The sequence below is a fragment of the Ruditapes philippinarum genome, unplaced genomic scaffold (assembly GCF_026571515.1).
Source record: "Ruditapes philippinarum isolate M1 unplaced genomic scaffold, ASM2657151v2 ctg3034_1_1_1_1, whole genome shotgun sequence".
Lineage (NCBI taxonomy): Eukaryota > Metazoa > Mollusca > Bivalvia > Venerida > Veneridae > Ruditapes > Ruditapes philippinarum.
The window spans coordinates 68,075-93,761 of NW_026853259.1; the positions used below are offsets into that span (position 1 = coordinate 68,075).

The 25,687-nt window shown below is 34.2% G+C and overlaps 1 protein-coding gene across 1 annotated transcript in view; it reads right to left on the reverse strand.

Annotated features, from left to right (window-relative positions):
- The window catches only part of LOC132736315 (zinc finger protein 84-like), a 73,527-nt gene that overhangs the window by 45,011 nt on the left and 2,829 nt on the right, over positions 1–25,687 (reverse strand). The window contains exons 2-4 of the mRNA XM_060723426.1: positions 21,685–22,022; positions 21,254–21,410; positions 16,281–17,045 (exon numbers count right to left, since the gene is read on the reverse strand). Coding sequence (XP_060579409.1) covers positions 16,281–17,045; positions 21,254–21,410; positions 21,685–21,774 — 1,012 coding nt within the window. The 5' untranslated portion in view covers positions 21,775–22,022. The remainder of the gene's footprint in view (positions 1–16,280; positions 17,046–21,253; positions 21,411–21,684; positions 22,023–25,687) is intronic.

Sequence of the window (25,687 nt, forward strand, 5' to 3'; positions counted from 1 at the left end):
ACCTAAAAATAGAATAAAGTCATTCTTGATTTTTGTATTTTGCAAAAACAATTGCAAATGACTACCTACTTACTGTAAATTCACTTAAATTTGTGGGCATGAAATGTTGTGATTTTGTTGAAAAGAACATTTTCAAGGGTTCTAAAATATTAGTAAATTGTCTTTTTTATTTTCAAAAAAATGAAAACACAAATTAATGTAATAGAAGTAATTTGAACAGAGGAGTTATTGAAATTTTGTTGGATATTAAATTTCCTAGATTGACCTATCCACAAAACTATGAATTTAAATGCCCACAAATATTAATGATTTTACAGTATATCAAGAAAAAATTCAAGTAATCTCAATCATGCAAATAAACAAGTCCAAGAATCATAAAGTTTCCAATATTTTCTTTAAACACAACCCTGAAAATTTAAACACCACATATATCATTAAGCTTTCACTATTGTTTTTTCATATTTTATAAACTTGTAAAAACGTTCATACAAAGTGAATAATAATTCAACATACTCAATATATTAGTCCTTCAATCTCCAAAATTTCATTATAAAATTACAAATCATCAATCGACACCAGTATCTTATTCAAATGTTTTGTGACATACTTGTTTCTATACACTAACACTAGCTTTCCAATGATAAAAGCTTATTTCTAAATAACAGGATCCAGAAGTCCGTGTTTATTCCGAAGATGGTTCTTTAGATGATGTTTTAACAAAAACTGGCGGTCGCACACGGAACAACAAAAATCACGTTGTTGTAAATGACTTTTCATATGTCGACGTAAATAGTAATTGTGGGGGAAAACTTTGTTACAGATTGTACATATTTCCCCTTCAAGTGTTGCCCCGGACGGCAATTGTAATGAAATGCTGTCGGTATCATTTTCTTTGTCTGTATGGAGTATGTACCAGCTTGGTCGCCCTGGTCCTGAAATAATAACAAAGAGTAATTTCTGTATTTGTTATTTATTTTCATGTCTAATTATAAAGGTATTCCATGTACCACATAAGTAATATATATTGTCTGTTTTGTTGTGTATGTGTGTGTGCGTTTTATATTAACTATTTTATAAGTCACGCCATATTTGGGCGATCCCTAAATGCTAAAAACTATAAAATTTATTCTTTGATAACCCATTTAGCATGTTTAGCAAAACAAAAATTACAAAAATTCCGATTTGCACACAAAAAATAAGACGATTATTAGTTTATCACCATTATAAAGATATTTATTTTACAAATGCTACAATCATGTCTACTTTTCACTTAAAACAGAAAAGCTAAAAATAGAACAAGCTAAAAATAGATCATGGTGCTGCCAGAACTGGAAATATTCAATGCTTCTCACACTTGCTTGATATTTCTCAAATACAGGTTTTTAAATATCTCTTGATAATATTAGCATAGAGAACAAAGCAAAATGTGCAATTAGTACATAAATAATTTACCCGAACACGTAACTTTCCAGCTATTCAAAGACGTGAAAAAAATTTTGAGTTTATATTATCATATCGTAAGCATAAAAATCATACTGGACATTAATTTCATCAAGTGCTATCCTTAAAAGGTAGACAACAAATAAATAAAACTTCCAGAAAAAAATGAGACCTCGATTTTTAAATTTGGTAAAGGGAGATTATTCAAAATCTTATTTACGTACTTACTCAAAAAAGTGACTGACAATGTGAAATAGTCATAGTATATAAACAAGACTTGACTTAAGGGAGTCAACTGGGGAAAATGGATGCCAAAGTTACGTACTTTGCCAGTCATCAAAGAACAATGCCCCTGCAAGTTCATGCATACACAGCATAATATCATGTGCTGAAGTGGAACATTAAGATAAATCAACGTATCAACATTGGTTGCACAGTCATGTACCTCTATTTTGTCAAGTGCATAAAGGTAAGATAACTGCAGATGATACAGTAATGGTTTGATTTGTTTCGCTCCTTGTAATACCAATTTTTTGGTCATATCTTTCAGTAAAGACAACTTTTCTGTTTTCACTTTTTATTAAACTTTAAACAAAACACATACCATTACCATCATGTGAATCACAAGTCAATGAAGTCATAATTATATGAATATAAACAATATCCAATATTTTCTTTTACAATTCTAAGCCATGAAAATTTGTTAAGCTGAAAAACACTCAAATCATTTTGGCATTCCTTTTCTCTTCAGTGTTGCGTATTGATGTTCATGGACTTGAAAAGGGTTTATACAAAAACACTTGTTATTTTAGACCATAAACGTCTCGACTGTATGCACTACCTCACTTGCATGTGGCATTACATACTTGTTTTTTTTTACACTTATAACTTCCCAGCATTAAAATCACACAAATATCCGATTTCAGATGTAACTTTTACACACAAACATCCAATTTCAGATGCATTTTTACACACTACACATCCAATTTCAGATGCATTTTTACACACTACACATCCAATTTCAGATGCAATTTTACAAACAGTTAACACACATCCAATTTCAGATGTAACTTTTACACACACACACATCCAATTTCAGAGGTAACTTTTACACACACATCCAATTTCAGAGGTAACTTTTACACACACATCCAATTTCAGATGCAACTTTTACACACACATCCAATTTCAGAGGTAACTTTTACACACACATCCAATTTCAGATGCAACTTTTACACACACATCCAATTTCAGATGCAACTTTTACACACACACATCCAATTTCAGATGCAACTTTTACACACACATCCAATTTTAGATGCAAATTTTACACAAACATCCAATTTCAGATGATACATTAATTTTAATCATTTCACATACAACATTTAATCATTTATACTTTCTAGTAAAATTTTATATGATAGGATTGAGAAGTCCGTGTTTATTCCGAAGATGATTCTTTAGATGATGCTTCAACAAAAACTGGCTATCGCACACTGTACAGCAAAAATCGCGTTGTTGTAAATGACTTTTCATATGTCGACGTAAATGGTAATTGTGCGGGAAAACTTTGTTACAGATCGTACATATTTCCCCTTCAAGTGTTGCCCCGGACGGCAATTGTAATGAAACACTGTCGGTATCATTTTCTTTGACTGTCTGGAGTATGTACCAGCTTGGTCGCCCTGGTCCTGAAATAATAACAAAGAATATTTTCTGTAATGTCTTTATTTGTTATATGTTATTCACAAAAGCTGGTGCAAGTTGGTTTTAGTTGTACGTGTTTCTGTTACCTCTAGTCATACCATAATAAGGATTCACAACCAAGGGAAGCCACGTAATACTATCACAACACACTTCCCTTACCAACATCACAAAATAAAACTACAAAAATCTCCTTTCACAAAGTTATTTTAAAGTCAGTCCACAATATTGACCTGCAAAGTTACAAATTTCATTTGCTTGCCTTTCATTATAGAATAGAATAAATCCTGTAGAATTGAATAAATCCTTTAGAATAGTATAAATTCTTAAGGATTTAGACTTCCAGTGTACCTTTTTTTAAAACCTGATGTTCATAACACTTGTTCCACTTCACTCTGTGATTATTGTTTAACAAGACTACAAAAAACATTGTGTATAACAAATTCACTAAGTGTAGATCTAAAGGTAAATCTGTTCTAGATCTACATATTTATGTTTCCGCTGAATATGCTTCTTTAAATGGTGTTTTAATATAAACCCGAGCCCGCATTCTTTGCAGACAAAGTCTCGCTGTCTGGTGTGACTAAGCATATGCCTCTGTAGGTAAAACCATCTCGGGAACACCCTCGAGCATATAGTACAGCTCACACCCCTGCTGCCTTGTAGCGACAGTTCAAATTCCTGATGGTCTGAAAGTAAGAAAACTTCATTTACTATGAATAGGACTTCTTTAATAGAACTCAGCAAGCATTCAACTTTCAAACAGAACAATTATAACTAGACCTATCACTGAAGGTGATTAATACCCCCACCAGCAACTTTTTGAAAAATAAGTAGTCTGAAGAAAAATTTCAACACAAACTATCAACTGTGTACAAAGAAATATTTCAATTAATTGTAATCCCAACTGGGGTCTCCAAATAAGCTTGCTTTTCACAAAGTTTGATTACAATATCTCATTCCTAACTCTAGTTATTGTCCGGAAACCATTTTTCTATTTTTAGGAATGGTGACCTTGACCTTGACCCAAGGGGGTCCAAATGCAATACCAACCCAGGTCTTCATATAAGCTTGCTATACACCAAGTTTGATAACAATATCTCATTCCTAACTCTAGTTATTGTCCGGAAACCATTTTTCTATTTTTAGTAACGGTGACCTTGACCCCAGGGGGTCCAAAAACAATACCAACCCAGGTCTTCATATAAGCTTGCTATACACCAATTTTGATTACAATATCTCATTCCTAACTCAAGTTATTGTCCGGAAACCATTTTTCTATTTTTAGTAACGGTGACCTTGACCCCAGGGGGTCCAAAAACAATACCAACCCAGGTCTTCATATAAGCTTGCTATACACCAAGTTTGATTACAATATCTCATTCCTAACTCAAGTTATTGTCCGGAAACCATTTTTCTATTTTTAGTAACGGTGACCTTGACCTTGACCCCAGGGGGTCCAAATGCAATACCAACCCAGGTCTTCATATAAGCTTGCTATACACCAAGTTTGATAACAATATCTCATTCCTAACTCTAGTTATTGTCCGGACACCATATTTCTATTTTTAGTAACGGTGACCTTGACCTTGACCCCAGGGGGTCCAAATGCAAAAAACCAACCCAGGTCTTCATATAAGCTTGCTATACACCAAGTTTGATAACAATATCTCATTCCTAACTGTAGTTATTGTCCGGAAACCATTTTTCTATTTTTAGTAACGGTGACCTTGACCTTGACCCCAGGGGGTCCAAATGTAATACCAACCGGAGTTTTCACATAAGGTTGCTATATACCAAGTTTGATTACAATACCTCATTCCAAACTCTTAGTTATCGTCCGGAAACCATGATGTGGACCGACCGACGGACGGACCGACCAACCGACAAGCTGACTCCTATATACCCCCCCTAAACTTCGTTTGTGCAATACCAACCCAGGTCTTCATATAAGCTTGCTATACACCAAGTTTGATAACAATATCTCATTCCTAACTCTAGTTATTGTCCGGAAACCATATTTCTATTTTTAGTAACGGTGACCTTGACCTTGACCCCAGGGAGTCCAAATGCAATACCAACCCAGGTCTTCATATAAGCTTGCTATACACCAAGTTTGATAACAATATCTCATTCCTAACTGTAGTTATTGTCCGGAAACCATTTTTCCATTTTTTCGTAACGGTGACCTTGACCTTGACCCCAGGGGGTCCAAATGCAATACCAACCGGAGTTTTCACATAAGGTTGCTATATACCAAGTTTGATTACAATACCTCATTCCAAACTCTAGTTATCGTCCGGAAACCATGATGTGGACCGACCGACGGACCGACCGACCGACCGACAAGCTGACTCCTATATACCCCCCCCTAAACTTCGTTTGTGGGGGTATAACAAGAGCAATAGCAAGTGGGGGTCACGCTCAACTTGTGCATATATCAAAAGGCAAATACATCAGAGGTAGAACAATGTGGTAAAGGCTTTTCAAAGACAACATCATTATTGTACTTAAATTTCATTTAAGTTCTGCATCTGACCTAGTTCCGTATTTGACCTTGACAATCAAGGTGTCATTTATAGATAAATGTCATCCTTGAAATATTTACGCATCAATGTTGTCATAAGTGTTGTTTAGTCAAGTATGATTCAAATTTGCCCAACAATGCAATTCGAGCAAAATATAATAATTTGACCTTCATTGTCAAAGTCATTTACAGGTCAAGGTCTTATGGTGTTTACCGATAATAAAACCTTCAATCTAGTACTGATTAGCCTGTCACTCATTACCACCCCTAATAATTTGACCTCTGAGGTCAAGATCAAATCTCTTTTACCCATATTGTGCCAAATATCTTAGATGGACTTTGGGCTTGTCCATCTATTAATTTGGAAAAAACTATCAAATGAAAAATAACAACTGACAAAATAGGGAAAAGTGTCGACCAAGATCATACAGCATGGGTGTACTGGGTGTTCTTGGTCTGCACTGGCTACATGGGTAGAATCAGTTACAGCCAACACACTTAAAAGTTCAAGTCATCATATTACACTATCAAACTTATTACAAAGCTAAATATAATAAAAAAATTTAAGCCCTTTTTTGATGTAGCTTAAGATGACTGTGAAAGGGTCAAAACACAGGTTAAAGGTATTAAGTTATAATATACACTAGCTACTATCAGCAGAAAAACAATAAATCCATCAAATTACACACAAACCCTGGAATAACATCTGAATAACTTGAAAATATTACAGGAAGTTCATTTGGCAATTTCATTATACTGTCCAAGACTATTATAACTCGTAACTATAGGGACAATTAACAACTTGCTCAGTGTTGCCCATACATATGAAATTGTTAGTTTTCACAACAATATGATAACTGTAAGTGTTTACCTTCAATATTATAACTAATTATAACAATACAGGAACAGCAACGTTGTCTTTACAATTTTTCTGAGACGGTCAATTTTGAATTGTGGTAGTCATTTTTGGCTTGATCATGTAAAACAAGTGTTTTCCAAGTTTTGGAGGTGGCCTGAGACACTAATTTAGGCCTGCAGCAGCCTCCTATTGACAACCCTTACACAACTTGCAACAATAGTACTACTATCAGTGTTACCTTCAATAATGTCAACACTAATTGTAACAATTTATAATTATTGACACAAATGTTCAGCTTGCAACACTAGGAGGATTAGCTCTGTTTACCTTCAATACTTTCAACACTTATTATATAACAATATATAATTATTGACATAAATGTTCAACAATAGGACAACCATATGTATTTACCTTCAATAATGTCAACATCATCATCCCTGATATCATACATTTTTATGGCAATTAATCATTTCTCCTCCTTGTAAAACAATCACACCAGTTGTCAATAGCAACACAAAATCAGAAATTCAAACAATCAGTCTCAAAATTGTATCTTTCCTATATCAAAACTGCAGTAAGTTATGTGTTTTGCGCACTATCAATCAAAATTGCAGTAAGTTTATGTGCTTTGCGCACTATCAATAAAAATTGCAGTAAGTTTATGTGCTTTGCGCACTATCAATTAAAATTGCAGTAAGTTTATGTGCTTTGCGCACTATCATTATATATATAAGTTATAATTTAAGCTATTCAACAGATCAAGACAATGACATTTTTCACATATAACTTAAAGACATAAAAATATACGTTAACATCTGAAACACTTTACAATAACGACATCGCGAAAAATTAAATATCATACTTTGCAATATAAGTAAATACTTTACAAAACATATTAATTAACAATTTCAAACAAGGCACAATTTATTCTCTTAACAAAATACGATGACATAATAGAATATATTTAAAAGAAATCTGAAACAACTGTTACAGTGTACTCTCAGTTGTATCTCTTTTAAACACAAATATTGACACCATCCAGTTTTATTAGCTATATATCTATTGCAGAATTTTTAATAGACATTGTCTTGAAAAAGTTGAAGGACTAGCCAGTTTAATATATAGTAAATATTCTACCATTTGCCTCTAGTTATCAGATGGCCATTATGTAAAATGCTTAAAGGAAAAAAATAAATAAATAAAAATCTAAGAAGAGATTTGCATTTTCCAGTATCCCTAAACAAGAGGGCCATGATATGGCCCTAGATCGCTCACCTGACTTATCAAACTCATCCAAACAATTACCTAGACAAGCATTCTGACCAAGTCTCATGACAGGTGAGTCAAAAATGTGACCACTACAGTGTTATCCATATTTGAGCAGTGCGACCTAGTTTTTTACCCAGGTGACACATATTCAAACTTGACCAAGAAATCATCAAAACAAACTTTCAGACCAATTTCCAAGATACTTGGATCAAAACAGTAGCAACTAGAGTGTTAACAAGATTTTTCTATTTTTAGCTCCGGTGACCTAGTTTCACATGCAATTTTGAACTCATCCAAGCAATTAACTAGACAAGCATCCTGACCAAGTTTGATGATAATTGAGTCGAAAATGTGACCACTAGAATGTTAACAAGGTTTTTCCATATTTGGGCGGTGTGACCTAGTTTTTCATCCAAGATGACCCATGTTCGATCTTGACTTATCAAACTCATCCAAACAAATTTTCAGACCAATTAACAGTATATTTGGATCACAACAGTAGCCACTAGAGTGTTTACAAGATTTTTCTATTTTTAGCTCCTGTGACCTAGTTTTTCATCCGAGATGACCCATGTTCGATTTATTCCCAGCAATGACCTAGTCAAGTTTCCTGACCAAGTTTGATGACAATAGAGTCAAAATTGTGACTAGAGTGTTAATAAGGTTTTTCTTTTTTTAGCTCCAGTGACCTAGCTTTTCATCCGAGATGACCCATGTTCGAACTCATCCGAGCTATCACCTAGACAAGCATCTTGATCAAGTTTGATGATGATTGATGCAAAAATGTGACAGCTAGAGTGTTAACAAGGTTTTTCTATTTTTAGCTCCGGTGACCTACTTTTTCATCCGAGATGACCCATGTTCGAACTCATCCGAGCTTTCAACTTGACAAGCATCTTGACCAAGTTTGATGATGACTGATGCAAAAATGTGACCGCTAGAGTGTTAACAATGTTTTTCTATTTTTAGCTGCGGTGACCTACTTTTTCATCCGAGATGACCCATGTTCGAACTCATCCGAGCTTTCAACTTGACAAGCATCTTGACCAAGTTTGATGATGACTGATGCAAAAATGTGACCGCTAGAGTGTAAACAATGTTTTTCTATTTTTAGCTATGGTGACCTACTTTTTCATCCGAGATGACCCATGTTCGAACTCATCCGAACTATCACCTAGACAAGCATCTTGACCAAGTTTGATGATGATTGATGCAAAAATGTGACCGCTAGAGTGTTAACAAGGTTTTTTCTATTTTTAGCTCCGGTGACCTACTTTTTCATCCAAGATGACCCATGTTCAAACTCATCTGAGCTATCACCTAGACAAACATCCTGACCAAGTTTGATGATGATTGAAGCAAAATTGTGACCTCTAGAGTGTTAACATGGTTTTTCTATTTTTAGCTCCAGTGACCTAGTTTTTCATCCGAGATGACCCATGTTCGAACTCATCCGAGCTTTCAACTAGACAAGCATCTTGACCAAGTTTGATGATGACTGATACAAAAATGTGACCGCTAGAGTGTTAACAAGGTTTTTCTATTTTTAGCTATGGTGACCTACTTTTTCATCCGAGATGACCCATGTTCGAACTCATCCGAGCTATCACCCAGACAAGCATCTTGACCAAGTTTGATGATGATTGATGCAAAAATGTGACCGCTAGAGTGTTAACAGGGTTTTTTCTATTTTTAGCTCAGGTGACCTACTTTTTCATCCGAGATGACCCATGTTCAAGCTCATCCGAGCTAACAACTAGATAAGCATCTTGACCAAGTTTGATCATGATTGATGCAAAAATGTGACCGCTAGAGTGTTAACAAGGTTTTTCTATTTTTAGCATGCTCAGGTGAGCTAAAAAGATACTTAGCAGTGGATAATTGTTACTGAGTTAATTTCTGAATGATCTTTTAATACATCAATATTATCAATGTGCTAAAGTTATATCGTATCACAGAGCTTTGCTTGTCTGTCAAATATCTGTAAAAATATGGTTTCAGGCATACGTAATAAAATAATATAGTTTCTTTTACAGTTGGGGTTGGGTTGTAAACCATCTGAAAGCGCCTTAATTGGCAAATGCTAGAATATTTACTGTAATACAGCTTTTTTATATCATAAATCACCTACAAATACATTCATTCTGTATAAAAAAAAGTATATAATAGATAATACATTGTAACAACATGACTTTTGCATTTTCATTTTGAGACCAGAAATTTGGTAATATGGAAGTCTGACATTAATCAAAATTCATACTGAAACACCTACCTTTTTAAACTCCAATCAGCAGACAAACTTTGGTCTTCATGTCACATTATAAAATGTTTATCTGAATTTGTTTCCAAATTGTAATCTCATTTCCACAAAAGGGTCAAAGTTCACTAATGCTCTTAATAACACCAATGAGGAGCAAACAATGTCTTACTCATTCACATACATTAATTAAAACTTGCTCTTTCTTAACTTGGAACTTGTATCAGTCTTATCTAAGCTTCACTGTGCTTGTGAGCACCTACGCCCTTATTAACATAAATTACATCATATTCATTCATTTACTGGTGTCTTAATTAGAAATTTTATCTATGTGCGACACCAAGATCCCTTAAAATGCTTTTCCAAGTACATATAGCTGTCACAATGCTCTCTCAAGTTTTTATCAGTAATTTAAGACCATTTTTCTTTGGATAAATCCATTTCCTAAGCTAAGGCTGAACACTCTGTCTAGGCATATATTTAGCAGCATATGTGTAATAAATACCTTTTTCGTGTGGAGGTAATATAACATACATTTTACACAGAGCAGGAATTATATTAATTTAGCATATATTGTATTTCAAAATGGTCAGAATTGTGCATATATATGGGTGTCACCAGTGTGACAAAACAATATAGGTCATCACAAGGTCACAATTTTCATATAGTAAGTGTATAAAAACATTTCGTATTAAATATGCATTTTTGGTTCAGCACATTTGTAAAATAGAACAATATAATCAATGTTTTCAATATGCTACTTTGTTTCTACAATGCCCATGCATGATACACTTATTAATCCAATTTAGTAATTAATACAGTTGAATGAAACTCATAAAAAGCATAAAATTCTTGCAATGATAAGCAACACATTTATTCTAAGTTATTTCAAAATCCACCAATAAATGACAGGATTGTTGACCAGATAAGAACATGAAAGAACTTGAATGAAATGATAATTAAAATTAGTGTGACCTTGACCTTTGAGTTAAAGGCCTTGCTTTTGCCCAAGACACATCCACTCAATATGCTACACTATGATCCCTCCATGAATGACAAAATCATGAACCAGACACTACGGTACCATTCATACACAATCATATTTCATTTTAATTTCACGATCCAAACTTTGGATGTACAATTGTAACCTTGACCTTTTTGCTGATGACCTTTTTTTCCCATCCATGTCGGACACATTTATTCAAGTTTTTATATCCATCAAGGAAATACAGAATAATTGACTGGACACAACTGTAAACATACTGTACAAACACGACTTTGACCTTTCAGCTGGAGACCTGAATCTTGGTATGTGGCACTTTTGTCATCATGTCAAACACATATTTGTGTTCAAAGCCATTTTAAAATTCCACCAGGAATGACAGAATAGTTGATCTGCCATGACCACCAATGCCTTTTTATGAAAAATTCATTAATTAGACTTTGGAAGTCAGGGCCCTCGATCAACCAAATCTGCGGCCGATATTCGGCCGCAGTCCCCCACCAAAATAGTATGTTTTTTTCCCCCTAACAGAGGTAAAAATTCCCCCTCAAAACATATAAAGTGTTAAAGAGAAAAAATGAAAACTAATTATGTTTTTGAAAATTAAAACCCATCTATTTGACGTCTATTTAGTAAATGGAATATCGTACAGTACATGTCTGCACGTTTCCGTTTGTTTTATCCCCCAAAATCTACCGTCACATATTGACCTTTCATCCTGTAAAAATGCTAAAATTTCAACAGAAATATGCAGAAAAAATCACAATTCCTACCAACAATTTGATTTCAAATTGTTTATTCATGAAATCATTTTTTTTTTGTCTTCAAATGTTACATCAACCACGGTAAATTTTGCCGTAAATTACAAACTTGTAAGTTTTGTTTTCATGATACTTTATTAAATAACTGATGAAAAATGATCTTATAATAAACAATCAATTTAATTTTATATAATTGACATCAGAAACAACTAGAATCCTGGATGTGTAAACAGAAAACAAACAAATTTGCATTAATTTTGTCACATATTTTCGCGATGCCGATTTTTACGAATGTTTTACAAAGTCAAGAAAAGGAAGCTTAACACTAGAAATGTAGTTTATGAATAGAATTTACTTTAGGTCCATGTATTGATCATACTGGAAATAGAGACATTTGTCTGAATGTGTTTCTAAATGCTTATTTTTTTTATTTTATTTTTTTTTGGGGGGGGGGGGGTGAATCATAAAGAAAGCTAAGCAGCATAAAGATCTGATGGTTTAAGGAGTTAAAAACTTTTCTTCAAATCTTATCAATTACTTCTGAACAGTTTAGTGTTACCTATTTTGGATTTTTTTAGCTCGACTATTCAAAGAATAGAGAGCTATTGTAGTCGCCCCGGCGTCGGCGTCAGCGTCCGCGTCGGCGTCTGCGTTGGTTAAAGTTTTTTGTAAAGTCAAATATCTCATTTATTACTTGAGATATTCAATTGAAACTTACAATACTTATTTATAGTAACAAGATACATCAGATTGACAAGTTTCATAACTCTGCCTACAATAATGACAGAATTATGCCCCTTTTTAACTTAGAAATTTTGGTTAAAGTTTTTTGTAAAGTCAAATATCTCACTTATTGCTTGAGATATTCAATTGAAACTTACAATACTTATTTATAGTAACAAGGTACATCAGATTGACAAGTTTCATAACTCTGCCTACAATAATGACAGAATTATGCCCCTTTTTAACTTAGAAATTTTGGTTAAAGTTTTTTGTAAAGTCAAATATCTCACTTATTGCTTGAGATATTCAATTGAAATTTACAATACTCATTTATTATTTATAATAACGAGGTACATCAGATTGACAAGTTGGATAACTCTGCCTACAATATTGACAGAATAATGCCCCTTTGGAACTTAGAAATTTTGGTTAAAGTTTTTTTGTAAAGTCAAATATCTCAATTACTGTTTGAGATATTCAATTGAAATTTAAAATACTTTTTTATAGTAACAATGTACATCAGTTTGCAAAATTGCATAACTCTGCCTGCAATATTTGCAGAATTATTTGCCCCTTTGAAACTTAGAAATTTTGGTTAAAGGTTAAAGGTTGAAGGTCTTCAAAGATATTTACTTATGCACGTCGGGTCATAATTGGAGGGTCATAATTGTATGTCACTGACCAAGTTCCATAACTCTATCTTGCATTAAGGCTGATTCATATCCCCTTTTCTACTTAGTCTCTTGGTTAATGTTTACATGCAAGTTTTACATTTCTCAATAACTATTAAAGATATTTATTTAAAACTTCACATATGCATTAAGGGTCATAATTGTAGGTCACTAACAAAGATCCATAATTCTATCTTGCATTTAGGCTGCTTTTTCTCCACTTTTTCAACTTAGAAATTCATGGTAAAGTTTTGCTTGTAAGCTGTTATCTCAATAACTACTGAAGGGTTTGTGCCTTTTTTGGGACAATTTTATGCATCCATGATAATAAAGCAGTGATTTACTTGATAAAACATCTTAATAACAAGCCTTTGTACCTTTTCTGTCAAATTTATGTATTCATAGTTAATTAGTATTATTATACTCAATAAAACACCCTTGTGACATTACCTTCCGAATAATCAAGCCAATACTGTATAATTAGACTCTCTCTAAGGCCTATAACATGAATTTATAAAAAAAAATAAGCCCTTTTGTGAACTTAAAAAATTTAACATTACCAATGCTCTTTTACTATCAAGCACTTAGAATAGTCGAGCGTGCTGTCATACAGACAGCTCTTGTTTAAAAAAATAATATGCATGTAAATAAAAAACAGCTGATATTTAAATAAGTTTATTTGATATTTGACCATAAAAGAAAAAGAGAAAAATTCCCCCCAAACACCAAAATTCCCCCTGCTGAGGGTAGCGACCCGCTTCCCCCAAATTGGATTGAGGGCCCTGGAAGTACACAATGTGGCCTTGATCTATGACCTTGAGACCTGGCTCTTGAGCTCAACATGTAATCATCATGTCAAATGCATGCATTGAATTTTATGAATAGGTTTTTATTTTCAAAATTGATTCAGGAATGACAGAATAGCTGACCTGACATGACCAACAATGAAAAACTTCAAGAGATCAAGAGTGACCTTAACTTTTGACCTATAATCTAGGTCACACATATCACGATTCTTTGTTTTTAAGGCTTTTTAACACAGATTCTTAACACAGTTTTTGGTCATATCTTGACAGTCAATCCTCCCTAGCAAGTTTTCTTGGGTAACTAACCAGTACTAACCAATTTGACCGCAAGTGACCAACTTTTAAACAAACATAATTTCTAAATCAGCAGCAAGAAACAAATGACCATTAGATTCCATGTCATAAATCAATTGTCACAGTGAAATCATGACTTGCCCCAGCATTGAACAACCCTGGATTACTAATCTGAAGCTCTCCCTATTAAGCTAAGCCGGAAAATGGGAAGACAAACACACTGTACAAAAATGTGCTAGATGCTTATGGAAAGTAACATGTATTTTGAAATCAATTCATGAATTTCATAGCCATGAACATTGACAAACAGATGTACAGACAATTCAGTAAGTTAACTAAATGCCACCCATCTGGGAGAAAAAAGTTGTGACACCTTATTTATATAGGAATTGACAATTTGTTTCATATGGACCATAATGAAAAGACCTTCAAACTCAATGGGAAAAAGGTAAAGTGCTTTCTCGATATTGGTGTGTTTAAAAATCAACAGTTTTATTTCAGTTTTTTTTAATATAATATTGCAAACCACCCTGATAATTAACTTTTTAAAACAGGGCTTGTAGTAACAAAAACAGCATATGAAATACAGACATATCTTTTATGTATATAAAACAAGAGAATAAAAACATTGGACAGAAGTATTTGGTGAAAGCTTTAAAATTTATATTTTTATATGAAAATGTTTAATGTGACAGTATTAGTCATAGCAAAAAAAAGCTTTCACCAGACACTTTGCCTGCTTTGATACAATCTACATGTTTGTAAAACGTTAACATAGGCCTTCAAAATGGTTAAAAATCAATCAAATTTCTTTTATTACAAGTACTTTTACTATAAATTTGTAATGAAATAAAAAATCATATAAATATATCAGAATTTTGATCAACAGAAAAATTTTGCACCAGTCTAATCTACATTAGTATGTATACGTGACAGATCAAATTTAGGCATTATACGACATTTTTCAATAGCATGATAAAGAAACTAATGTTAGTAAAAAAAATAAATATACAAGTATGGAAAGATTAGACCGGGTTTTCATTTAGCCATGTCAACATTTGAACACAAACATGTAGATTATATAGACTGTGACTCATCCAGACTTTAGTTTCAAGTTTCATTTTGACAGTGTAAATAAATATATACATGAAAGCCTAAAAATCTGACCATATATTTATACCAAATCAGTCCTGGAATGGCTGCTAGTTGGGACTATAAGTAAAACAAGTCGGGACAAAAGACCAAATGTGAATTTTGACAGAATTTCCAGAAAAATTATAGTTTCTTGTGATTGAAAACCGGTCAACCTTCAAAAGGACGGGAAAAAGGTTTGCATCAAGCTACAAAGTCAGCGATGTAGGTGTACGCTTGCATTTAAAGTAACTTTTTTTATACACTATTAGTCTTTAGACACCACAACAGTACTGCAGAGTTCAGTCACAACTACAGAATTCGGTCATAGCCCTTAGTACAAACAAATAGTTCTTTCACAAACAGACACAGGGCGAATTAAATTTGAATGCTAATGCATTAACAATGCATTACTTTTGTCAAGTATTGCAACAGATTTAGCATTATTCTAATTAATGCTTATTTAATTCATCATCCTACATTTTACTGAGGATCTGAGACAAAAACAGACTGACACTTGTTCTGGACGATACTTTATGAGCTCACTGAGCTTACAGTCGAAACAAGCAGGCCAGTACCTATGAAGAAACTGTCTTTGCTTTTTGGTTATACAATGAAAATGAAGATTAATATTAAAACAATATAAAGTTTTTTTTTGAGACAAAAAAATATCCAAACTTTTTTCTTCTCAGGTGGGGGAAGTATGTGGTGATGGGGGGGAATGAAGAATTATTGCTTATTAAATTGATATATTTTGTGTTTCGAAATGCAAAACTTAGAACTATTTCCAAGAATGAGACACAGTCAAGAAACAATGATAAGAAATAACACTTACTGTATCCTTGAGCTGTCATATCACCTGGGTTTCCCGTAGCACCAGTTGGATCATAGTTCATACCCATGGAAACACTAGGATCCCAGTTATCCTGGGGCACCATAGGTCTACCGGGCTCTACGCCCGTTATTTCTAACTCCATCTCATTTTCAGTTAAAGCTTCTAATTTAACACTAACATTTGGGTCCATTTCACTAGCTGTCTCTGAACTTTGCTCCTGGTTATTTCCTGAGATCAAATTTGACAAGTCTGAGTCTAAACTAAGTCCTTCTGCTGGAGGTTCATTTGGAATGGTTGAGTTTGAAGATTCTGATTTGGCATCGTCATCCTTTTCACCGGATTCAGATTTCACTTTTGATGGAGTTGAAGGTGCGTTTGATGGAGACTGACTAGAACTTTGAGCGTTAATGTCCGATTCCGGCGCAGCAGAATCTTGATTGGATGATTCGTCATTGCTGTCCTCCGGTTCAATTTTTATAATTTGTCCGTCAAGTTTATTAGGTGATTTTAATGGACTAGGAGAACTAACTGGCATAGCTGCTGCTCTTATTGGCCTTGTGATTGGATAGGGTTGATGTCTTTGATTTGGTGACCGTAACGGATGCCGAGCTCCCATGAACCTCGGCGATGGATGTCGAGGGGAACGCGTTGGCATGTAGTGACGAGGACTGTATGTATTAGCAGCAACTGCTGCTGCCGCTGCAGCTTTACGCATAGCTTCCTCTCGTTCTTTCTGTTCTTGTTCCTGCTTCTTCTTATGATGATCTGCAATAATAAATTATAATGAATAAATACTCAGAAAGGATCAGTAGTGCTAAACCAAAATCATAGTGCTCTGTTTTCAAGTTAAGTTCCTTTTCCAGCTATTTTGGGTAAAATGGCCTCAGGGTTAAATTGGGAATTCAGCACTAAATAACTTGTTCAAAAAGTACCTTTAACAAGACCTATATTAATATGTAAGATCATATAACTGTAAGATCAATATAAAATTTGTCTCAAAAGTTGGAACAGTTCGAACTTCTTGGATTGGTGGATGCTCATTCTCATGACTGGTGCCTACAGTAGTACTGTAATTAATACATCTCGATTTTGACAACATGGCAAAATCTCATAAAAAGCTACAAAAAAAGTCTTGCATTTATTTGATTGATAAATTACTAATTGGTATCACTTTGCTACTTGTGGCACTTTTACCCTATCACCAAGTGCATTATGAGACTTATTCCAAATTCAGTTTAAAATCCCAACTGCTACTAAATAAATGAAAAAATTGTTGTTATTATGTTTTTTTCCAACACCTTCGTATTTCTCAAATGCTGCATAACTTTCCCAATTTGAAAGGTCTTTTCCCAAAAAAGTTGGAAAAGGCTCACATACTCAAAACTACAGCAACACAGTAGTGATCTATATCACACAAGAAAATTTGTTGTGTAATTTATTGTTACTTTTGGGAAAATTTCAATGTTGAGATGAACATTTGAGCCAAGTTTGAGAAAATGTCTCATGTGAAGAGGGGACACAATACTGTCTTATTCTAGACTTGTAAGGGTGCCCCCCAAATGGTATTAAGCCTACACAGTTGCTGCAATGGTTCTGCAAGTTAACTTATTATTGCCAAGTTTAAGGAAATCCAAGTTTGAGCCAAGTTTAAGGAAATCCTTCAAGGGGTAAAGCATTTCTAGAGCGGAAAACAAGTTGTCTCATATTTGACCTTTGACCTCCAAGGGTGGCCTTGACTTTGAGCTGGCACAGCAGTGGCATGGGTTCTTGAGGTCAACATTAAAGCCCAGTTTGAAGACAATCCTTCAAGGGCTATATAGTATTCATAGAGTAGACACCATGGAAACGGACGGAACAACAAACACCACAAATTGATTAATTTGTATTTAGCTCTCTCATAGCAATACACTAGCAGTCTAAAAATGGCCTAACTTGTAATGTTTTAGCATTTGCAAGATAGATATCATTCACAATACTGGACAGATAACTTTTCATCAGGTATTCCTTGGCTATTTATGTAATTCAAATAGACACTGTAAATAGGTCTGTTAGTATTGTGAAAAACTAGAAATGTGTCCATAGGAAACGGGTGCCCCCACCGCGCCACTGTTCTGTCAATCTTATGACTCTAAGTCAAATATTTTTTGAAAACTAAAAATCTTTTACTAAGTAAAGGGCAATAACTTTACAAATACTGAATAAATCCATAAGCAAACCCCAAGGTGCATAAGTACACATGCTGACCAACATTCTTGTAAACTTTCAGAACTACAAGTGAATTATTTTTGAGCTATGCACATACAAGTTGAAAATTGCAAATTTATATTACTGTAAGTCAAGCGCAATAACTCTAACAAAACTGAAAACAAGAGGGCCATGATGGCCCTGAGGTCGCTCACCTGTATATAGGCCCCCCAACCCCCATCCCCCCAACATTCCAGGGCCAATTTAACCCAAGGGCTTTTATTTGCACAAACTTGGTAGACACCCATAAGAAGATGTTTCATGCTAAACATCTAAGATCTAGCTCATTGGTTTTTTTTCAAAGAAGATTTTAAGTGTTTGCTATACACATATAAAGAAAATCAATGACCCCCGGGACGGGGCCAATTTTGACCGGACCCCAGGTCTTTTATTTGAACAAACTTTGTAGACACTCACTAAAAGATGTTTCGTGCTTAATATCTAAACTATAGCTATTTGGGTTTTTTCAAAGAAGATTTTTTAAGTTTTTGCTATACACATATAAGGAAAATCAATGACCCCAGGGGCGGTGCCAATTTTGACCCCAGGGCTTTTATTTGAACAAACTTGGTAGACACCTATTAGAACATGTTTGATGCTAAATATCTTAGCCATAGCTCTTTGAGTTCTTTAAAAGAAGATTTTTTAAGTTTTTACTATATGCATATAGGGAAAATCAATGACCCCCCAGGGCGGGGCCAATTTTGACCCCAGGGCTTTTATTTGAACAAACTTGGTAGACAACTATTAGAACATGTTTGAAGCTCAATATCTTAGCCATAGCTCTTTGAGTTCTTTAAAAGAAGATTTTTTAAGTTTTTACTGTATGCATATAGGGAAAATCAATGACCCCCCAGGGCGGGGCCAATTTTGACCCCAGGGCTTTTATTTGAACAAACTTGATAGACACTCACTAGAAGATGTTTCATGCCAAATATCTAAGCTCTAGCTCTTATGGTTTTTTAAAAGAAGATATTTAAAGTTTTTTCTTTCGGTTGCCATGGCAACCAGAGTTCTGCATGGAATTAAATTCTTTGAACAATTTTTAAAGGTGACCGCCAAAGGAACATTCCTGTGAAGTTTGGATGAAATTGGCTTAGTGGTTTATGAGGAGATGTCATTTAAAGTAAAAGTTTACGGACGGACGCCGGACGGCCGAAAAACGATCACAAAAGCTCACCATGTCACTTTGTGACAGGTGAGCTAAAAATCAACATGAAAAGTCCAAAGTGCATAGCTTCACAGTGATGTGAATCATTATTCCTTTAATTTAGTGATGTTGATCATTATTCCTGTAAAGTTGGTTGATTCTAACTCAAGCACTCGAGGAACAAATAACAACATAATGAAATGGTTTTTACTAAGTCAAGGGAAATAACTCTACAAATACTGGATAAATCCACATGCGAAACCCCGGGTGCAAAACTAAATATACTGAGCAACCTTCCCCTAAGGTTTAATGACTCTATGTCAAATCCTTTTTGAGTTACATGCAACACAAGTTGCAAAATTGCAAAAAATTTCTAAGTCAAGGGAAATTACTCTAAAAATACTAAATAAATCCAGACGAAAATACCCAGGTGCACAACTAAATATGCTGATCAATATTCCTGTAAAGTTTCATGACTCTATGTCAAATCCTTTTTGAGTTACATGCGACACAAGTTGAAAACTGCAAAATTTTACTAAGTTAAGGGAAATAACTCTAAAAATACTAAATAAATCCAGACGAAAATACCCAGGTGCACAACTACACATGCTGATCAACATTCCAGTAAAGTTTCATGACTCTAGGTCAAATACTTCTTGAGTTACATGCGACAAAAGTTGAAAATTGCAAAATTTTACTAAGTCAAGGGCAATAACTCTAAAAATACTAAAAATATCCAGACGAAAATACCCAGGTGCACAACTACACATGCTGATCAACATTCCTGTTAAGTTTCATGACTCTAGGTCAAATACTTTTTGAGTTACATGCGACACAAAAGAGAACGGACGGACGGACAAAGGTAAATCTAAATGCCCGCCACTAAATTGGGACCACAAAAAAGCCAAAACGCCATTATTTGTCTTGTACATGTATCATAATGTAAAAATTTAGATAAGTTTAAAATTTAATGGCAGTCGGTAATTTGAAATGCATGAAAAAAAATGACTTTTTTGTCATCACTGCTATGAAATATGCTTCTGCATATGTTTTGATTGGAATTCTCAAAATTTCTAGATATTCAATTAGTGATTTTCTAAAATGTGTATCAATTATTGATGGACAGAAAAATATACTAGAAAACTATAAATCCATATTTTTTCTATCGATGACAGCAGCTCTTGATATATGAATATCTGAGTAATATATAGAGGATATTAAATGAGTGTAAGTTTATTAGTTTAATACTGAATTTATTGAACGAGTTGAATAAAATTATATTATGCGAGCCTCTGGCGAGCAAAATATTATTTTATTCAACAAGTTCAATAAATTTAGTATTAAACTTTCACGAATCTAATATTCTATTTACCACATTCCAAAATTAAAGATCGTTTGAAGTAAAAATGACTCATTTTTCATTAACATGCCTTTAGAATAACGCTAACATTTAATGGGTCTTAACGCTATGTTTACACGCAAATGACGTCACGTCAAAATATATGCACGACTGTGCAATACCATTTTTACGGAGTCGTAAAAGCTGCACAGGTGTGTGATAAAAGAATATTATACATACATTTAAGACAGAAGCCAAGGAACTGCGACTTTACATCCTCGTGGTCATCAAGGAAGGACTTCCCAGAATCTGATCCCAGATGGCTGAGTGTGCCATCGTGAATACTAGCTGTTAGGATTATAGAATCCTCAGATGTGTATTCTGCTAACTGCTCAACCTGTAACAATAATTAACTAAATTTACATTTCAACATTATTGTAGTTGACCTGAAAAATAAACAAGGTGGTGTTTCTCTTTAACTTTGCTTTAACTTTAATGAAACGATTGCAAGAGTTAAAAAAATTTTTTAGAGCATAGGGAAAAGGTGGTCTGATTTATATGCAATGTTGTTACAAATCAAACCAGCCAAAGAAACATGTATAAACTAAACAGAAGCAGATTTATTGTAAAACCTTACATAAGTACCTTTTATTTTCAAATTTTCAACTTACCAATTGTTGTATTTGAGCCTTCAGGACAGCTTTCAGAATCACTTTGTATCCTGGGATTTCTTTAATTACCTCCATATCTGGAGCAGCCATTCTGCTGTTAATTTATGATGCCAACAAAATTTGAAATCCAATCTATGTCTTTATGCTGTGTGTAAGGTGCTGTCTTTTATTTCAGTTCTGCGGTTTCGCAAGTTTCTTCATTAAACTACGCTGTCCAATCAAGCAATAAGTGTAAAGTCCACTCAACTTGGGAAACTTGAATTTGAAGTGTTTATTGCAAGATTCAAGTCTGAATGTCTTAATTCCTGAACAGATTTAAAGACGCTTTAACCATTAACCTGAAAGACCAAAAAAGGACAACATATAATAAAATTTCAATCATAAAAGAGGCCATAGTGATTTGCATTTCTCACCAGGCCTCAAGAATACGAAACTTTTTTCTCATCTCTCTCTCAAATCAGTCAAATTTAAAATCTGTGCCAGTTTCTGATCATAAAATACCTTTAAAAAAAACTTTGCAACAGATTTTATTTAGTCATATTATTTAGTAAATTCAAGTGATTTTGACCCATACTCTGCTGGCAAACATGTATATGTTTACGTACCAAATCCTTGTGCCGCATTTTTGTCTACCAAGGATTTTTAGTACGAATGAGCCAAATGTGAACGTGAAATAGTGATAAAATGTTTTTAATTGTCTAGCCAACTGTTTTCACAACGGCCCGGGATATGAATCCCTTGCTTGTAGGCCCGAATCTGGAGTTTCCGGCCTTCTCTTAACTTATAGTATATTTTTAAAGGGGGTCATAATTTACAATTTTTTTTTGGTTTTCGGCACTTTTAAGATGAACACAGGGTTTTTTATCAATCAGGTCATATGTTTTCATCCCAGGTCCGATACTCGTGCCTGTGGATTTTACTTGATCTTCAGAAATTTAGCACATTCAACAGACAAGGTAAATATTCTTATTGTTATCATTTTTATTTTTGTTTATATTAGTCCTTAAAACATACACCTGGAAGTGTACATGCAAATTGTTCATCATTTATCATCATGAGCATTGTTGTGATATGAATTTTGGCCTACTTTCACTTTGGACAAACAAACATGACTGACAATGCTGTGGAAGAGATTTACAGACAGTTCACCCTCAGGCAGTTCACCCTCAGACAGTTCATCCTGGGCCATTTTTTAGCAGACACTTCACCCTCAGACAGTTCACTCCTCATTTTAGGAAATTTAATTGAGACACTTCACCCCTCATTTTTAAATTTTGTGTTCAACAATAAGAAATGTGGAAAATAATAATTGTATTCAATAGTGACTTATTATTGAATGTTATAATAGAAACATCATACATGAATTCATTCATAAATACCACTTTAATCTAATTTAGAAATACCACTTTAACCTAATTAACTAATCCACCATGAGATAACTGTTGAATAAACAAACAACCAATTAACATGTTGAATAATCAAGGTGACATGCATCAGTGTCTATTCTAGGATGGGGGACGGGGGATTCACTCATAATTAAAACTAGAGGGCCATGATGGCCCTAGATCTCTCACCTGACTTATCAAACTCATCCAAACAATTACCTAGACAAGCATTCTGACCAAGTCTCATGACAGGTGAGTCAAAAATGTGACCACTACAGTATTAACAAGGATTATCCATATTTGAGCAGTGCGACCTAGGTTTTTACCCAGGTGACACATATTCAAACTTGACCTAGAAATCATCAAAACAAACTTTCAGACCAATTTCCAGGATACTTGGATCAAAACAGTAGCAACTAGAGTGTTAACAAGATTTTTCTATTTTTAGCTCCGGTGACCTAGTTTCACATGCGATTTCGAACTCATCCAAGCAATTACCTAGACAAGCATCCTGACCAAGTTTGATGATAATTGAGTCGAAAATGTGACCACTAGAATTTTAACAAGGTTTTTCCATATTTGGGCGGTGTGACCTAGTTTTTCATCCAAGATGACCCATGTTCGATCTTGACTTAGAAATCATCAAAACAAACTTTCAGACCAATTAACAGAATATTTGGATCACAACACAGTAGCCACTAGAGTGTTAACAAGATGTCCCATGTTCGATTTATTCCCAGCAATGACCTAGACAAGTTTCCTGACCAAGTTTAATGACAATTGAGTCAAAATTGTGACCAGTAGAGTGTTAACAAGGTTTTTCTATGTTTAGCTCCGGTGACCTAGTTTTTCATCTGAGATGACCCATGTTCAAACTCATCCGAGCTATCACCTAGACAAACATCTTGACAAAGTTTGATGATGACTGATGCAAAAATGTGACCACTAGAGTGTAAACAAGGTTTTTCTAATTTTTAGCTCCAGTGACCTACTTTTTCATCCAAGATGACCCATGTTCAAACTCATCCGAGCTATCACCTAGACAAGCATCTTGACCAAGTTTGATGATGATTGATGCAAAAATGTGACCGCTAGAGTGTTAACAAGGCTTTTCCATATTTATAGCTCCGGTGACCTAGTTTTTCATTCGAGATGACCCATATTCGAACTCATCCGAGCTATTATCTAAACAAGCATCCTGATAAAGTTTGATGATGATTGGGTCAAAAATGTGACCACTAGAGTGTTCACAAGGTTTTTCTATTTTTAGCTCCTGTGACCTAGTTTTTCATCAGAGATGACCCATGTTTGAACTCATCCAAGCAATTGACTAGACAAGCAATCTGACCAAGTTTGATGAAGATTGGTTCAAAAATGTTACCACTAGAGTGTTCACAAGGTTTTTCTATTTTTAGCCCTGGTGACCTACTTTTTCATCCGAGATGATCCATGTTTGAACTCATCCGAGCTATCACCTAGACAAACATCCTGACCAAGTTTGATGATGATTGGGTCAAAAATGTGACCTCTAGAGTGTTCACAAGGTTTTTGTATTTTTAGCTCTTGTGACCTAGTTTTTCATCTGAGATGAGCCATGTTCGAACTCGTCCTAGCTTTCAACTAGATAAGCATCCTGACCAAGTTTGATGATGATTGAGGCAAAAATGCGACCGGTAGAGTGTTCACAAGCAATTGTGGACGGACGACGGACATTCACCGATCCTAAAAGCTCACCCTGAACAAGCTCAGGTGAGCTAAAAAAATCCCCCTATTCAGTGGCAGTAGGGAAATTTTACATAAAGAAAAAATGATCAACAAATGTAATAAATTTTCACTTTAGATAAAAATTTACCCTTTTTTTCCAAATCCTAGGATAGACACTGAATTGTTAAACACAATGAATGAAAGTACTTTGTATTACAATTGGTGATTGAGATAACATTGTCCTTATGTTTAAAAGATGTACAATATTTAATAGTCCTATAACAATTAATATGATGTTGCTTTGAGGTATTTTTGCTTTGGAGTAGCAAAGTCATACTGAAATTTGCTATAAAAAAACCATACCACTTTCCGCAAGAAAATCTGAAGGAACAAAAAAAAACAAACACTTAAATCAGCGTATAAATACATTGATTTTGACCTCTTCATGAACAAAAGTCAAAATTAAATACCTTTTAACAAAATAATTAAACTGTCACATCCGATAAATCATGATTTAATCCTCTTATTTAATTGAATTATTTATACAGCCTATAAACAAATGGCCGTCACACAGTGAGCGAAATAAGATTGGCTAATTCAGATGCAAGCATTTAAATGAGTCAAACGTTTCAAAAGAAATATTTTTTAACAAAATTGTTCCGAATGCCCTACCGTCAGCGTGTAAGAATATATTTTTCTGCCTAGTAAACTTGTGAATCAATCTGTAAAGCACTTTATTTATCCAGTATGGCCGATAGGCAAAAAATAGAATAATGTTTGTATTTTATTTAAATTGATAACTACATTGTTTGAGGTTTTTTTCATGATTGAGTGTGAAATTAAAAGAAAATTTGAAAATTTTTTTAATAAAACTTGAGCCTTGAAAGGCGAGAAAAAAAGATTTTTTTGTGATT